Source organism: Odocoileus virginianus, chromosome 27, assembly GCF_023699985.2.
Source record: "Odocoileus virginianus isolate 20LAN1187 ecotype Illinois chromosome 27, Ovbor_1.2, whole genome shotgun sequence".
In the NCBI taxonomy this organism is placed as follows: Eukaryota; Metazoa; Chordata; class Mammalia; order Artiodactyla; family Cervidae; genus Odocoileus; species Odocoileus virginianus.
The window spans coordinates 33,898,719-33,917,058 of NC_069700.1; the positions used below are offsets into that span (position 1 = coordinate 33,898,719).

General features: G+C 41.1%; 1 protein-coding gene and 1 long non-coding RNA gene across 4 annotated transcripts in view; one reads left to right on the forward strand and one right to left on the reverse strand.

The window, feature by feature from the left end:
• FKBP5 (FKBP prolyl isomerase 5) overlaps positions 1–2,905 on the forward strand; it is a 112,930-nt gene extending 110,025 nt beyond the window's left edge. For both annotated transcript variants that reach the window (XM_020886702.2, XM_020886712.2), the window contains exon 12: positions 634–2,905. In XM_020886702.2, coding sequence (XP_020742361.2) covers positions 634–741 — 108 coding nt within the window. In that variant the 3' untranslated portion in view covers positions 742–2,905. The remainder of the gene's footprint in view (positions 1–633) is intronic.
• LOC110133059 (uncharacterized) overlaps positions 1–18,340 on the reverse strand; it is a 42,287-nt gene that overhangs the window by 14,366 nt on the left and 9,581 nt on the right. The window lies entirely within an intron of this gene.

Below are 18,340 nucleotides of genomic sequence, written 5' to 3' on the forward strand. Positions count from 1 at the left end.
AGGACACAGGCCCAGGAAGACAACCCAAGAGGCCACGAGGAGGGAAAAGGACTTCAGAGCCCACCAAGGCTGCTTTGGATCCAGAGGACGAGCCAGACAGGTGTGCAGTTCTGTTCACCAGAGGCACAGCCATGAGGCCCTGGCACGTCCATGCAAGAGAAGAGGGGAATTAATCCCTAGAAGTGCACTAAGGCTTTTGTTATTATTTTAGAACCCAAACACAACACTTGCTTGTCAAAACTTCCGAGCTTCCTAGGGAATAGGCTCTGAGGGGGAAGCCCCGCCCCATGCCCTTTACTTTGAGGCTTGAGAGCCAACCTAGCAACCCAAGAGGAGCAGTCAGTCCCCCGGACCGCTTGGGTGTATTCTGGTCCTCGCTGACCATCGACTCAGACCCTTGGTCACGACTTGACGGTCAAAGTTGTCCCTGGGGCAGGCTGGTCACTTTAACCAAAGAAAAGGGAATGCTCCCAGGCTAATTATGGCGGCAGCACTGGGACTGACCAGCCATGAATCCCAGTACAGTCGTACTCACGCCCTCTTGTATTAGACCTGACCGTCTAGAGGAGCCAGGAAGCAACTGGACATTTCTTTTTTTCCTCTAACCCTCTTGATTCCTTGTTTGTTCCTTAGGAAGAGGCCAGTAAAGCAATGAGCAAGAAGACTTTAGAAGGGGTCACCAACGAAAAAGAAACAGGAAGTCCGTCAGTGGATGAGCAGAAAGCCGAAGGGCACGTATGACAGCACGCCATGGAGGGAAGAGTCCTAACGAACTCGGCTCCTCCTCCACGGGCTTTCACCCAACTCAGGACTAAACAGTGTTTAGTGTAAAGTTTGTTATAGTCTATGTGATTCTGGAAGCAAACAGCAAAACCAGTAGCTTCCCAAACCACCACCACCCTGCTGCTGCCCAGAGGTCTCATCGAGGGGGTGGCGTGGGACCACTGCAGGTGGAGCAGAGCAGCGCCTGCCAGTGTGGGGCGTGAGCCAGCACCGTAAGTCCCGCTCATTTCAGTTGATGTCAACTTGCAATATCCAGTTCTGGGTCCTTGAGATTATTCTAACAATTGGGGGCTGTCTGTTAGGTTTTACATTTGATTGAACTTTAATAGCACTGCAGAAACCTAGAAATCAATGCTTGATGAGTTTCTTCTTTCCTATAGTTGGGCAGGGGAGAGTTGGGGATGGGGTGAGTTTTGTTTTTCAAATGACTGAAGTGCTCTGAATGGAAGCTGTTGCATTTTTAACGAACAGAACCCACCGTAGAGGGGCCGGGTCCCCCTCAGGTCCACAGCAGCATCACACACTTGAAAGCCAGAACCTCAGAGGCGTCTCGCTTGCTGACTTTCCCGCCTTAGTCAAGCAACCCCCCCGTGAGAGCGGCTTCTGCCCCGCAGCCTGTCCACCGAGGGGGAACCCTGTCATTCCTAAAACACTCTTCCGTGATAGTGAGCAGGAGAAGGTTCTGAATTAGCCTTCCCCACTTTGGATGAAGTTCTGAGACACTGAATTGTGCTTTTTCTTCCCTCCTCTGTCAGGAAAGGATGTTGAATCCAGTAACGCCTGCTCATTGCTACCATTCAGTTTCTTTCTTCCATTCTAACCTCTTCTGTCAAGAATTTCAGACTTGTTCTTATAACTTTGACGTGGAGTGAGTTTTATTTAACCTATCTATCTAGGATCCTTGAAGCATTTTTTTGTTGTTGTCTTTTTAAAATTCCTGTCTCATAAACACGTGTATACTGATATATGGAAGTTTATTTACACTCCTCTATTTTTTTTGACTTTTTACTACTAAGTAGCTTAATTTTTGAAAACAAAATCTGTGAGGTTGAAAAAATAAATCATTGCTCTTCTACATTAACCGTTTTCCTTGCAGGTTTGACATGCAGTAGCTTTCTTTTCCTGCACTGCTAGCTGCTTTGTTCTGGTATGATTGTGGAAAAGAGTTGAAAACAGCTTCCCATGCAGGTTCATCTAGCCTAAAATCTCCAGTACTTGGGCATTGAATTAGGGCAAGTCTTAAATACGTACATGTAGTTGAATTTTAGTCTTTACAGGTAAGCGAGATTAAGCATGGCTTTCTAGTCCCACAGCCTAAGAAATAAGAAACATTCATAGGAATGCATTTGGCAACCCAAAAAACATTTGTTTCAACCTGGAACATCTCACCTTTTTAAATCCTAAAAAACACTGGCAATTATATTTGAGATTCATTTTTATTTTTATGGTGGTTTTAACAAAACACTTTTATTCTTGGGTTAGGACCCATGTTAAAACATAAAGTCATTTCCTTTTTATACCAGTTTTCGTCTCTATGGAACAAATGGAATTGAGTTTCTCCTTTAATGATAACTAAAACCCTTTTTAATTTCTCATGTACACATTTGTCTTCTTTCATGAGGTATTTCTTTAAAAAGCCCCAATCTCACCTGGAGAATATAAAACAAGTTGATTTGCTTATCTGCTTAACTGTCTAGTATCTGTAGCTCCGTTGACTAGAGCATGACTCCAATGAGGTCAAGATTGAAATTAGATCCTAAAAAGGCCAGTTAGACTTTTGCAAGTAACAAGCAAAATACTATTCCTAAAACTAGATTCTCTTAGCCCACTGTCTCCCTAGTTTGTTATGGGTCACAGGAACAGGAAAGAAAGTGTGTGGAGAGAGAGAGGGAAGGGTGGGCAGGTGGTTCAGAGCAAACTCTTACAGGGTGCCCTCACCACTCAAGACAAACTTCATGTACTCTTGTATCAAATTCAGTAATTTTAAACAATTTGTCTAGAAATCAGCTGTCTCTTAGACTGCATTTGGAGTGGTGAGGCAGATGAATTAAAAGCATATTGGTTTTTAAAACTATTCAGATGCACTTTTTTTGTGTTCCTTAAATAAATTCAGAAAAACAAATGAGATTTCCCATTATTCTTGTTGTTGTGTTGTTTTAATCACTAAGTTGTGTCTGACTCTTTTGTGACCCCATGGGCTGTAATCCACCAGACTCCTCTGTCTGTAGGATTCTCCAGGCAAGAATACTGGAGTAGGCTGCTGTTTTCTTCTCTAGGGGATCTTCCTGACCCAAAGATTGAACCCGCTTCCCCTTCGCTGGCTGGCGGACTCTTTACCACTGAACCACCTGGGAAGTGCCCCAACCCCACCATTATTCTTAGTTTTGCTCAAACAGTCTTCAAGAAAAAAGTTGTTTTGGTTGGGAAACTACTTTGGGGGCCCAGCTGAAAAAATGAAACCTCAGAAAATTGACAAGAGACAACATTGTCCTGCTCCTTGCTCTAAGACACAACTGGAGATCAACACTGGGGTACAGGCAATGGAATTATGCTTCTTTGTTCAAATGAACTGAATAATCAGAAAAAGAAGAGGATTCTGTGTTTTCATTAACCAGTAGACATTCCACCATTTTCATTGTAAGGTAGGTTCGGTTTGGGAAGTGAAGAGGTTTAATTGTGCCCTTTAATAAATATGTAAAATGTCAGTAAGCATGTGTCAGGTGCTGTTGTGTGTTAAAGAAGTATTTCCTCTTAAGTAGCATTTTTCTTGGATATATCACAGTATGAAGGCCTAAAGAGCTGATGTCACATACATCGTGAACCCTTCCTCACAGTGCAAAACAAACCAGATATTAGATCCTCACTAGAATCTGGCTGGAGCAAGAAAAGGCAAAAGGTTTTCCTCTGCACCCTGCTCATCTTGAGCAAACACCTCAGTATCTTTGTTTGGAGGCACCCCCACCTTTTTAACATAATGAAGGGCAAGTAGTGGAATCCTCAGGCTTTGACACGGGTAAGGTTGGTACGAGTCGCTAAGAACAGTGCATAGGAACAGCTGCCCTGCAGCCGCGGGCTTAAACAGGTCGTAACTAGTGGGTGCGTCCCACGCGTCAGACACTTAAGCCCCCTTTACGCTTCCACATGTAAAAAGGATCTAGCTGCGGCACTGCTGCCATCTTCTGAATCGCACAGATCATGTGGTCTTCACTAAAACTGTAAGGAAGGAATTCTGGGATATGTATTTCAAACCTGGCTTACTTGACACATTAGAAGTACCCCCCAAGTGTCTAAGCCTTTCCTGAGGCATTAAATATTTCTGTCCTGGGTCTGCTTGGATGATGTGCTTGCTTAAATAACTTTAAAGCAAAAATCATAATGCCTACAGCAAGAAGTTAGCTACTTAAAAGTTTGACCAAGGAGCTAAGGTGGGAAGAACAAGTAGCTAATGATTAGTACTTGGCAATGCAATGACTAACTCCAGTTACTCTACTGATTTAATATCTGCTTATAACCACATTTCCACAGTGAGAACTTCTGATATTTTCAGTGTAAAACTGTGAACCCACCTATATACCCTTGCCCTCTACAGATACCATAGTCTTCCTAAAGGTGATACCAGCCTAAACACAGTAAACTCATGACCCTCCGCTGAGACATCAAGGAACTCATACATTGCTTTATTCATCCCTATCTCAGCATCGAGCACACTATACCCAAACTAGTACTCAGCAGATGCTCAGTGAATTGGCTTCCTCCCTTCTTCATCTGTGAGGGCTTCCTCCCCTTCACATCTCTTACTTCAGTGGCCCTTCATTCCTGTTACTTGCCTCAAAATGTGGAGCATGGTTTCCTAGCAATCCCTACAACCTGATCTTGGTCCTTGAGGTGCTGGGAACCAGCCAACAACTTAACTTGGGGTGGATCTGCAAAATGGATCTATGGTCTTCAGGCCACAGTGATCTTAAATCTATTTGCACTCACTGGTATATCATATGTGAAGTGAAGGAGGATTCTAGGAAGATTGAAGAGTAGGAAGCACCAGGAATCTCCCACTGAGAGAACAGCTTCGGTGGCAGAATCTGTCTGATGTAACTACTTTGGAATTCAGGAGTTTATGAAAGCCTTACAACTTCCAGGCATGGACAGTAAATTGTAGGCAGTTTTTGTTAATTTTAGCTAGCACAATAGAAGCTACCCATCCACTGCAACCAGCAACATGGCAGGCAGCTCTGCAAGTTTTCTGACACAGCTTGTGGGAGCTAGGCTGGGCAAAAAGGACACTGTTCCCTGGATATTGAGGATCTGTGCCCTGAGTGGGGTTTCTGCTTGATTACTGAGATGCAAAGAGGTAGGCAGCTATTGTCTCATCTTGCCCCCATCAATGTAAGCCTCTGCCTCAAAAGTCCAGCAGCATTTTGCTCCCTACTTTGCACGTTTTGCATCTTCCCCTTCCTTTTAGGAGCCAAACATTAAAAACTAGCACAGTCAAAAACAACTGCCTATATGGGAAAAATGAGAAAGACCACATGTGCCCAGGGAAAGGCTCAAAGACCTGAAGACATTACGTTTATACCTCAGACTGCCTCGGTACAGAGACAGCCTACAGCAATCATAAAACAAAACCCAGAAAACCCTGCAGATGAGGGAGAATCTGATTTCCAGAGTTGATACCATGTTATTAGATTAAAATGGCCAGTGTTCAACAACAAAAATGCAAGATACGAAGAAACAAGGCCCATTCAAAGGAAAAAATAATTCAACAGACTCTTCCCTTGAAAAAGACATGACAGATACACAACCAAAATTTTAAACAGCTGCCTTAAAGATGCTCAAAGAACTAAAGGTAGATATGGAGAAAGTCAGGAAAACAATGTGTAAACAAAATGGAACAATCAAGAGATTTTAAAAACCTGAAGAGAAGCCAAAAAGAGATTCTGGAGCTGAAAAGCACAACAACTGCAATGAAAAATTCACTAGATGTATTATTCCAAGGCAGATTTGAGCAGGCAGAAGAAAAAACTAATAAACGTTAAGATAGGATGGTGGAAATTATTCAGACTGAAGAACAAAAAGAAAAAAAGACTAGAAAAAGTAAACACAGCCTCAGGGACCCGTGGGACACCATCGAGTATATATCATGAGAGTCCAGAAAAAGAGAGAAAGGGGCAGAAAAGTGTTAGAAGACATAATGGCTGGAAGTTCCTAATTTTGATGAAACACATAAACATCCCAGAAGCTCAACAAACTCCAAGTAAGATTAATTCAAGGAAACCAAAACCAGCACATTATAATCATACTTTCAAAAGGATAAACGATGAATCTTGAAAGCAGCAGGAGAGAAGTGAGTCAAAACCCCTAAATCACATAAGTTTGCTTCCAGAGGGTGGTGTGCCACTGGGACCCCACAAGGACATCTACACTGGGAACTATAAACAACTTAGCCAACACATACGAATAACCACAGGGCATTAGGCAAAAGGAGGCAACAAAGGAACATGTTCCAAATGAAGGAACAAGACTAAAGCACAGGAGTACAACTAAGTGAAGTGCAGAAAAGCAATCTATCCAATAAGGATCAAAGGAAGGATCGTAAAGATGCTGGGAGAAGAAAGGGTCAACACAGGGCTGGATCCCTGGTCAAGAAACTAGATCCCACATGCCACAACTAAGAGCTGATGAAGCCTAATGTTTTTTTTTTTTTTTAAATCAATGGAATTTCATAGAACTAGAATAAATAATTCTAAAATTTGTATGGAAACAGAAAAGATCCTAAATAATTGCAGCATTATTTACACTTGCCAAAATATGGAAGTAACGTGTCTATCAGTGAATGACTGGATAAAGATGTATGTGTGGAACACTTTATAAAAGCCATAAAAAAGAATGAAATCTTGCCACCTGCAACAATATAGATGGGCCTAGAGATATTATTCCAAGTGAAATAAGTCAGACAAATACTGTACAGTTTTATTTACATATGGAATCTAGAAAACAAAACATGAACAAATGAAACAGAATAGAGTCACAGAAATAGCAATAAAAACATACTTGCCAGAGGGGAGGGAGTGTGGGATGAGTGAAAAGGGTAAGAGAAATTAAGGTACAAACTTCCAGTTTTAAAACAAATGAATCATAGGGATGAAATGTATGCTGTGGGGAATATAGTCAATAATAACCTATCTTTGTATGGCACAAACAGTAGCTAGATTTATTATAGTGATCATTTTGTAATTCACAGAAATATCTAACCATTATGTTGTAATGTTGTAGGTCAAATATACTTCAAAAAAATCAGAGACAAGAAGTCAGTGGGCCAGTATATTCCAAGTGCTCAGATCAAAACGTCAACCAAAAGTCCTCTACCGAGCAGAACTGCCCTTCAAAAGTGAGGGAGAAATTAAGATGTTCTCAGATAAACAAAAGCTGAGGGAATTTGTTACCACTAAGACCTGCTCAAGGGAGATGCCAAGGTGAAATGAAAGGACCCGAGACAGTACCTCAAAGGCATATTGAGAAATAAACTTTCAGTAACAGTAAATACATGGGTAATAATAAAAGTAATATTAAAAATGATTTGTAACTCTCCTTTCTGTATGACTTAAGAGACTAACACATCTAAAGAAATAACACATCTAAAGAAAAAACAATTACTAATGTAAAGTCTATATTACTGTAACTTTAGTTTGTAACTCCAAATCTTGTCTTCTACATAATGTAGGAAACTGATACATTTGAAAGGATGATCACTCATGTACTGGGCACACAGTGTGTGAAGATGTCATTTTAACGACATCAACAACTGAAATGATTAGGGATGGAGTGATAAAGGACCAGTTTTGTATATTATGAACCTACTCTAAATTCAAATTAGAATGTTATAACTTTATGTTAAATATAATCTCTATGGTAACTGAAAAAATAACTATAGAATATACAAAGAAGAAAATAGGAATTTCAACATTTCACAAAAAAAAATCAGCTAAACACAAAAGAAGACAGAAATGCAGCAACTGAGACACAAAAAGCCTACAGAACATATAGAAAACAAATATAATAACAGATGGCTCTTCCTGTCAGTAATTATTCTAAATATAAATGGATTCAACTCTCCATTCGAAAGAGAGATGGGCAGAATGGATGAATACACATGATCCAAGTATATGCTTCCTACAAGAAATTCACTTGACAGCCAAAAACACAAACAGGTTGAAAGTGAAATTTAAAAAATATATTCCATGCAAATTGTAGCCAAAATAGGGCAGGAGTGGCTATACTAACATCAGAAAAAACAGACTTTAAACCAAGAAAGGTTACAAGTCAAAGAAGAACATTACATATAAATAAATTGATGGGGAAAAAATGGAAAACAGTGGCAGATTTTATTTGCTTGGGCTCCAAAATCACTGTGGATGGTGACTGCAGCAACAAAATTAAAAGACGCTTGCTCCGTGGAAGGAAAGCTATGACAAATTTACTGTATTGAAAAAGCAGAGACATCACTTTCCCAACAAAGTCCCATTTAGTCAAAACTTTTAGTTTTTCCAGCAGTCATGTACAGATGTGAGAGTTGGACCATTAAGGCTAAGTGCCGAAGAATTGATGCTTTTGAAATGTGGTGCTGGAGAAGACTCCTGAGAGTCCCTTGGACAGCAAGGAGATCAAACCAGTCAATCCTAAAGGAAATCAACCCTGAATATTCCTTGGAAGGACTGATGCTAGAGCTCCAATACTTTGGCTACCTGATGTGAAGAGCTGATTCACTGGAAAAAACGCTGATATGGGAAAGATGGAGGGCAGAAGGAGAAGAGGGCAACAGAGGTGAAATGGTTGGACGGCATCATCGACTCAATGGACATGAGCTTGAGCAAGCTCCAGGAGATAGTGAAGGACAGGGAAGCCTGGCAGGGAAGCAAGTCCATGAGGTCAGAGTCAGACATGACTTAGTGACTGAACAACAATAAAATTTATTAATATTATATCAATATGGCAAGAAAATTTAACAATTACAATGTTTAAGCACCTAATGACCAACCATGAAAATATATGAAGCAAAAATGGACAGCACTGAAGGGAGAAAGAGACATTTCTAGAGTAACAGTTGGAGACATCAGTACCCCACTGGCAAGAATGCAGAGAACAACCAGACAGAAGATAATTAAGGCAACAGAGGACTAGATCGAACAGATATATACAGAACACCACCCAACAATAACACGATATGCATTCTTCTCAGATGCACATAGGGCATTCTCCTAGATAGACCACATGTTAGGCCACAGCAGATTTTAAAAGATAAATGTCTTACAAGACCCCAGTAAGATGAAGTTAGAAACAATTAAAAAAAGAACACAAAATTTTGGAAATTAAAAAACAGATCAAATAAATAAAATAGATCAAATAAATAAATCACAGGAGATACTAGAAATAGAGAAATGAAAACACAACATACCAACTTAAGAGACACAGCAAAAGTGAGACTAAGGGGAAAAATAATGTTTTTTTTGTGTGTGCCACACCATTCAGTTTTTGAAATCTTTGTTCCCTGACCAGGGACTGAACCCAGGTCCTTGGCAGTGAAAATTCCGAGTCCCAATCACTGGACCACCAGGGATTCTTAAAGGGAAATTTTTAGCTATAAACATTTACACTAAAAAACAAAAAAGATATCAAATCAACAACCTAACTTGATAATTTAAGTAACCAGAGAAAGAACAAACTAAACCCAAAACTAGCAGAAGAAATAATAAAGATGAGAGCAGGTATAAATGAAATGGAGAATAGAAAAATAATACAGAAAATACAGGAAATCAAAAGTTAGTTCTTTGAAAAGATCAAGAACTGAAAAAACTTTAGCTAGATTAGCTAGATAGACAAAAAGAGAGAGAAGACTCAAGTTACTAAAATCAGAAATTTAGGGGGAGAGATTATGACCGATTTTATGGAAATAAGAGACCACTGTGAACAATTATGAGCTTCCCTGGCGGCTCAGGCAGTAAAGAATCCACCTGCAATTCAGGAGATGTGAGTTAGATCCCTAAGTTAGGAAGAGCCCCTGGAGAAGGAAATGGCTACCCACTCCAGTATTCTTGCCTGGAGAATTCCAGAGGAGCCTGGCGGGCTACAGTCCATCAGGTCAGAAAGAGTTGGACATGGCTGAGCAACTAACACACACATGAACATATTACAGCAGATTGGACAACCTAGAAGAAAGTGAATAAATTTTTAGAAACCTAAAATCTACCAAGACTGAGTCAGGAAGAAATAGAAAATCTAAGCATACTAATTACTAGTAAGGAGATAAAGGTAGGCTTCAACAGTACATGAACCATGAACTTCCAGTTTTACAAACCGGATTTAGAAAAGGCAGAGGAACCAGAGATCAAACTGCCAACATCCACTGGGTCATAGAAAAAGCTAGAGAATTCCAGAAAAACATCTACTTCTGCTTCATTGACTATGCTAAAGCCTTTGACTATGTGGATCACAACAAACCATGGAAAATTCTTCAATAGATGGGAATACCAGACCACCTTACCTGCCTCCTGAGAAATCTGTCTGCAGGTCAAGAAGCAACAGTTAGAACTGAACATGGACAACAGACTGGTTCCAAATAGGAAAAGGAGTATGCCAAAGCTGTATATTGTCACCCTGCTTATTTAACTTATATGCAGAGTACATCATGAGAAACGTTGGGCTGGAAGAAGAGCAAACTGGAATCAAGATTGCCAGGAGAAACATCAATAACCTCAGATATGTAGATGACACCGCCCTTATGGCAGAAAGTGAAGAGAAACTAAAGAGCCTCTTGATGAAAGTGAAAGAGGAGAGTGAAAAAGCTGGCTTAAAGCTTAACATTCAAAAAACTAAGATCATGGCCTCCGGTCCCATCACTTCATAGCAAATAGATGGAGAAACAACGGAAACAGTGACAGACTTTATTTTCTTGGGCTCCAAAATCACTGCAGATGGTGACTGCAGCCATGAAATTAAGAGACTTGCTTCTTGCAAGAAAAGCTATGACCAACCTAGACAGCATATTAAAAAGCAGAGACATCACTTTGCCAACAAAGATCCATCTAGTCAAAACTATTGTTTTTCCAGTAGTCATGTATGGATGTGAGAGCTGGACCACAAAGGCTGAACACCAGAGAATTGATGCTTTTGAACTGTGGTGTTGGAGAAGACTCTTGAGAGTCCCTTGGACTGCAAAGAGATCAAACCAGTCAATTCTAAAGGAAATCAGTCCTGAATATTCATTGAAAGGACTGATGCTGAAGCTAAAGCTCCAATACTTTGGCCACCTAATGCAAAGAGCTGACTCATTAGAAAAGACCAAGATGCTGGAAAGATTGAAGGCAGAAGGAGAAGGGGACAACAGAGGATAAGATGGTTGGATGGCATCACCGACTCGATGGACATCAGTTTGAGCAAGCCCCGGGAGACGGTGAAGGATATGGACTGCAGCACATGGGGTTGCAAAGAGTTGGACATGACTGAGTGACTGAACAACTCAACGACTGAACAACAAGGAGATTGAATCAGTAAGCAAAAATCTCCCAATGAAGGAAAGCCCAGACCAGATGCCTCACTCATGAATTCTTATTAAACATTTAAAAATAATTACATCAATCCTTCTAAAACTCTTCCAAAAAATCAGAGTTGGAAACATTGCCAAACTCACTGTCAAAGAAGACAAGGATGCCCACTCTCAGCACTCCTAATCATCACAGTACTGAAACTGCTTCCATCCGGAGCAATTATAGACAAGAAAAATAAGACACCAGAATCAAAAAGAAACAAAACTGTCTCTATTTGTAGATGACATGATTTTATATATATATATATATATATATATATATATATATTTAACTCTAAAGACTCCACCAAAAAAATTATTAGAACTAAGAAACAATGTCAACAAAGTTGCAAAATAAAAGATTAAGAAATCACTAACAACAAACTATCTGAAAAAGAAAATTAGAAAATAATCGCATTTACAACAGTATCAAAAAATAAATATTTACGTAGGAATAAATTCAAGCAAGGGGATGAAAAATCTCTACACTGAAAACTATAAGACACTTATAAAAGAAACCAAAGAAGACACAAATATGTGGAAAGGCATCCCATGCCCATGGACTAGAAGAATTCAGACTGTTGAAATGTCCAGGGATTTCCCTGGTTGGTCCAGTGCCTAAGACCCCACACTCCCAGTGCAGGGGACTCAGGTTCGATCTCTGGTCGGGGAACTAAGATCCCACATGCTCGAGCAGCTCACAGACAAGCAGGAAATGAGGTGCTGGCTGGACCCCTGCAGAGCATCTACAGACCCACAGGACTTGGGGAACAGAGCAGAAAGCTGAATTCTGCCTCTCCAGCGTGCCAATCACACACAGCTCTGGTGGAGGCCACGTCCAGCCAGGGCCCAACCCACAGCCAACATCCAGACCCACGACAGTGCACACGCCCTTCTGCAGCAGCCGCTGTTCCCCCGATCCAACCCCTGACTCCCCTCGGGGCACCGGATGTAGGCACCTGCCCTGATGTAGACCCTGCCCTGGGCGCAGTCTAGGTGAGTTTCTCCTGGTGCCAGGATCTTAATTTACTCCTGGAAGCAGTGCCTCCCTCTTTAAAGGAGCTACAGGCAGAAGTCTGGGGAGTGGGAGGCGGGCTATTTATTTAGTGATTTATCCCCTAGACTGCAGCTACAAAACCCCCAGAAGTTTCCTTTAGCTACAAAGCAACTGGACAAATACATCATGCCTAAATTTGTTTTACCGTCTAGCCACTAAGAAGAACTGAGTTTCAAAGAAACAAACTTGGCTGATGTTTAATTAGAACTACCCCCTTCTTACGAATGTAAGGTGGTACAGCCACTATGGAGAACAGTATTGGAGGCTGCAGTCCCACTCCTGGGCATACATCCGGAGAAAAACATGGTTCGAAAGGACGCATGTACCCCAGTGTTCATTGCAGCACTGTTTACAGAAGCCAAGACAAGGAAGCAACCTAAATGTCCATCAACAGATGAATAAAGATGTGACACATACATGCAATGGAATATCACTCAGTCAATCATGAAACAATGCCATTTGCAACAGCATGAATAGACCTACAGATTATCATGCTAAGTGAAGTCAGAGAAAGACAAACATAACTGTGATATGACTTACATGTGGAATCTAAAAAATTATACAAATGAACTTATTTAGAAAACAGAAACAGACCACAGATTTAGAGAATGAATTTATGGTTATGAGGGGTAGGAAGAACGGAGGGATGGCCAGACTGGGAGTTTGGAATTAACATGTACATACTGCCATATTTAAAACAGATAACCAACAAGGACCTGTTGTATAGCACAGACAACTCTGCTCAATATTCTGTAATAACTTAAGTGGGAAAAGAATTTGGAAAAGAAGAGATACATGTGGGAGGTGGGAGGGGGGACCGGGATGGGGAATACATGTAAATCCATGGCTAATTCATTTCAATGTATGACAAAAACCACTGCAATGATGTAAAGTAATTAGCCTCCAACTAATAAATGGAAAAAAAAGAATAGATACATGTATATTATTGTTTAGTCGCTAAGTTGTGCTAGACTCCTGGCAACCCTGTGGACTGAAGCAGGCCAGGCTTCCCTGTCCTCCACTATCTCCCAGAGTTTGCTTAGATTCATGTCCATTGAGTTGGTGATGCCATCCAACCATCTCATCCTCTGTCATCCCCTTCTCCTCCTGCCCTCAATCTTTCCAGAATCTGGGTCTTTTCCAGTGAGTTGCCTCTTTGCATCAGGTGGCCAAAGTATTGGCGCTTCAGCATATGTGTAACTAAATCACTTTACTGTACCCCTGAAACACAACATTGGTAACCAACCACACTCCAATATAAAATACATTTTTTTAAAAAGATCACAAAGGAAGAAAAAGAACTACCGCCCCTTACAGGGGCGTCAGTTCCTGATACTGAGGGGACCCCCGCCTCCTGCTGCCAACAAGGCCTCCCAGCAGACAGTGCTGCTGTCTTGGAGGCGGCTGTGGAATCGCACTCTCTGCACCATTTCTGGAAGGGTCTCTAAGCTTTCTCTGAGCCCAGCTGTGGCTTGTTGACAAGGGCAGGTGGTCGTAATAGTTGATAGTGGGGCACTGCACTCTTCAGTCATGATTGAACGTGGGAGCAAATAACCAAGTTGCCACCTTCGGGCTGTCAATCTGGGCCTCAAGAACCAAGTTCCATGGGACAACCTGAGTCACCTGGATGACGACTGGGACTCGATTTCCTGTGGACAGTGCTACACACCTCTGTGCTGGGCTTCATCATCCCAGTTCCAAAATAATGCTGCCCCAGAAGGTCCTCATTGACTGTGCTAAAGCCCTTGACTATGTGGATCACAACAAACTGTGGAAAATTCTTCAAGAGATGGGAATACCAGACTACCTTACCTGCGTCCTGAGAAATCTGTCTGCAGGTCAAGAAGCAACAGTTGGAACCGGACATGGCACAACAGACTGGTTCCAAATTAGGAAAGGAGTACATCAAGGTTTTTCCCGTAGTCATGCATGCATGTGAGAGTTGGACTATAAAGAAAGCTGAATGCAGAAGAATTGATGCTTTTGAACTGTGGTGTTGGAGAAGACTCTTGAGAGTCCCTTGGACTGCAAGGAGATCCAACCAGTCCATCCTAAAGGAGATCAGTCCTGGGTGTTCATTGGAAGGACTGATGTTGAAGCTGAAACTCCAATATTTTGGCCACCTGATGCAAAGAGCTGACTCATTTGAAAAGACCCTGATGTTGGGAAAGATAGAAGGCAGGAGGAGAAAGGAATGACAGAGGATGAAATGGTTGGATGGCATCACCAACGTGACAGACATGAGTTTGAGTAGGCTCCAGGAGTTGGTGATGGACAGGGAAGCCTCACATGCTGCAGTCCATGGGGTCACAAAGAGTTGGACATGACTGAGTGACTGAACTGAACTGAGACTCCCTCATATAAGCAGGATCACGCAGTATTTGTCTCTTTGTGATTGGCTTATTTCACTTAGCATAATGTCCTCAAGCTTCATCCATGCTGCAGCACACCCCAGAACTTCCTTCCTTTTTAAGGCTGAATAATATTCCTTTGTATGTACATACCATATTTTGTTTATCCATTCATCCATTAATGGACACTTGAGTTGCTTCCACCTTTTGGCTATTGTGAGTAATGCTATTACAAACAAAAGTGTACAAATATCTCTTTGAGATCCTGCTTTCAAATCCTTTGGATACAGACCCAGAAGCAGGATTTGCTGGATCCAATTCTACTTTTTGAATAACCACGGTGGTATTTTCCATGGAGGCTGCATGATTTTTACATTCCTGCCAACAGTGAACAGTGGTTCCAATTTCTCTACATCCTCACCAACACTTGATATTTTCTGTTTTGGTTTATTAGCAACCATCCTAATGGTTAGAGGTGATATTTCATTGTGGCTTTGACTTGCACTTTCCTAATGATTAGTGATGCTGTACATCTTTTCATTTGCTTATTGGCCTTTTGTATATCATCACCGGAGAAATGTCATTTTAGTCCTTTCCCTATTTTTTATTCTGGTTATTTGATTTTTGGTTGTTGAGTAATAATAGCTTATAGTTATTTATAGTGTACATTATTTCTGCGTTATAGTAAAGAAACTCTGCTCAGGACCAAACTAAGACAGGCAGTACACTGGCAGGCTATCACTCTGGTGTCATTTCAAACTCAGTCTCTTTTTAAATGGAAATACTGTTGATTTATAATATTGTGTTAGTTTCAAATATATAGCAAAGTGATTCAAGTTACATATTTTCAGATTATTTCTACTATAGGTTATTAAAAGATATTGAATATTGATCCTGAAGTTATGCAGTAAATCCTTGTTGCTTACCTATTTAAAATACTATGTGCTCAGTCACTTCAGTCCTGTCTGATTCTTTGCGACTCCATGTACTGTAGCCCGCCAGGCTCCTCTGTCCATGAGATTCTCCAGGCAAGAATACTGGAGTGAGTTGCCATGCCCTCCTCCAAGGGATATTCCAGACACAGGGATCAAACGCACATCTCCTGCATTGCAGGAGGATTCTTTACCGACTGAGCCACTGGGAAAGCCCCATTTAACATACTATCAGTTCAGTTCAGTCTCTCAGTTGTGTCCGACTCTTTGCGACCCCATGAATCGCAACATGCCAGGCCTCCCTGTCCATCACCAACTCCCGGAGTTTACTCAAACTCATGCCCATCGAGTTGGTGATGCCATCCAGCCATCTCATCCTCTGTCGTCCCCTTCTCCTCCTGCCCCCAACCCCTCCCAGCATCAGGGTCTTTTCCAATGAGTCAACTCTTCGCATGAGGTAGCAAAAGTATTGGAGTTTCAGCTTCAGCATCAGTCCTTCCAATGAGCACCCAGGACTGATCTCCTTCAGGATGGACTGGTTGGACCTCCTTGCAGTCCAAGGGACTCTCAAGAGTCTTCTCCAACACCACAGTTCAAAAGCAATTTTTCATGATAGTGCTATGTTAATCCCATAATCCTGATTTATCCCTTCCCCTCTTTTCTCTTTTGGTAACTATAAGTCTGTTTTCTATGTCTGTGAGTCTGTTTCTGTTTTATAAATAGATTCATTTGTATTATTTTCCAATTCCACATATAAGTGATATCATATTTGTCTTTCTCTGACTCACTTCACTTAGTATGGTGTTTCCTCGGCCCATTCATATTGCTGCATATGGCAATATTTCATTTTGTTATGGCTGAGTAATATTCCATTGTGTATATGTGCCCCTCATCATCTTTACTGCCTGAGCCACCAGGGACATCGTCTCATGTGAACCACATCTTCTTTACCTGCTCATCTGCTTATGGACACTTAGGTTGCTTCCATGTCTTAAGCAGTGCCACTACGAACACTGGGGTGCATGTATCTTTTCCAATTAGAGTTCAAACCCATACTCTAAATATTTGCTAAATATTTACTTGGAGAGAAGAGGAATTAGGAGAAACTGATTTCCTGTTATCCAAACTTACATGTATGGATACAGCATTATTCACAATAGTCAAGACATGGAAACAATTTAAGTGTCCATCAAAAAATGAACAGAGAAGATGTGATGTATATATACAATGGAATATTATTCAGCTATAAGGAAGAAAGATATCTTGCCATTTGTGACATGTATGGATCTTGGGGGCATTATACTGAGATTAATAAGACTCAGGAAAACATACAGTATGATATGACTCATACACAGGATCCAAAAAAAGCCAAACACATTGAAACAGTGGCGGTTACCAAGGTAACAGCGGGAGATGCTGTTAAAGGATACAGACTTGCAACTAGAAGAGAAATAACTTCTGGAAATCTAAGGCACAGCATAGTGATTACATTCCACACACTGTATCATAAACATCAAGGTTACTAAGAGAGTAGATCGCCAATATCCTCACCACAAAAAATAGTTACGTGACCGCAGAGGTGCTAGCCAACAGTAACACTGATAATCATGTTGCAATATACAAATGCACCAAATCAAATGCAATGTATAAATGCACTGAATCAAGGTGTGTACATCTTATTTACACCGTGTTATAGATCAACTATATCTCAATTTTAAAATATATATATATGTAGAAAAAGATTCATTAATTCACTCCTACTGGCCACAGTCCAAACAAAAAGGTTTTGGCTTGGTTCTGTTTATTTTATAAAAATCATTCCAACTTTTCTGAGATTCTCCCTGCAGTTTTTTGTCTCTGATCTTTCAAGCCAGATAAGTTCTTGGGATGCATATTAAAGGGCTGAGGATTTCGATAATGAAATGAATCACTCCTTGCCGGTAAACAGCATCAAGCCAAGCATTACTCAGTCTCCCAGTTTCAGCCGAGTGCCCTGCCAACTTTCAGGGGATGGAAACAGAGGCTCCACAGAAGTGTTGGAAAACTCTGGCAAGAAAGGTGGGTGCTAGCAAGCAAAGCTTTCTATCTTCTCTTGAGGGTGCTGGATCAAACTGTCCTTCAACAGTTACATAAGAAGACATTGCAGAGAACTGAATGGCCTGACACATACTTTTGATGTATTGATTTTGATTTTTTTAAATTAGGAAATATTTGTAAGAAACACATAAGCATTCAGCTTCCCTGGTGGTTCAGTAGTAAAGAATCCACCTGCCAATGCAGGAGACACAGGTTCGATCCCTAGCCCAGGAAGACCCCACATGCCGAGGAGCAATTAAGCCCATGTACCACAACTACTGAGTCTGTGCTCTAGAGCCTGGGAACCACAACTCCTGAGCCCATGTGCCGCAACTACTGAAGCTCACATGCCTAGCCCCGTGCTCCGAAACGAGCCACGCACAACACCTCGTGAGTAGCCCGGCTTGCCCCAACTAGAGAGAAAGCCTGTGCAGCAACAAAGACCCAGCACAGCCAATAAATAAATAATTTTTTAAAAAAGAAACACCTAAGTGTAGAAAATAATGATATCCATGTATCCACCATGATGCATAAACAGGTGGTAACATTTTTCATTTTTAAGAAA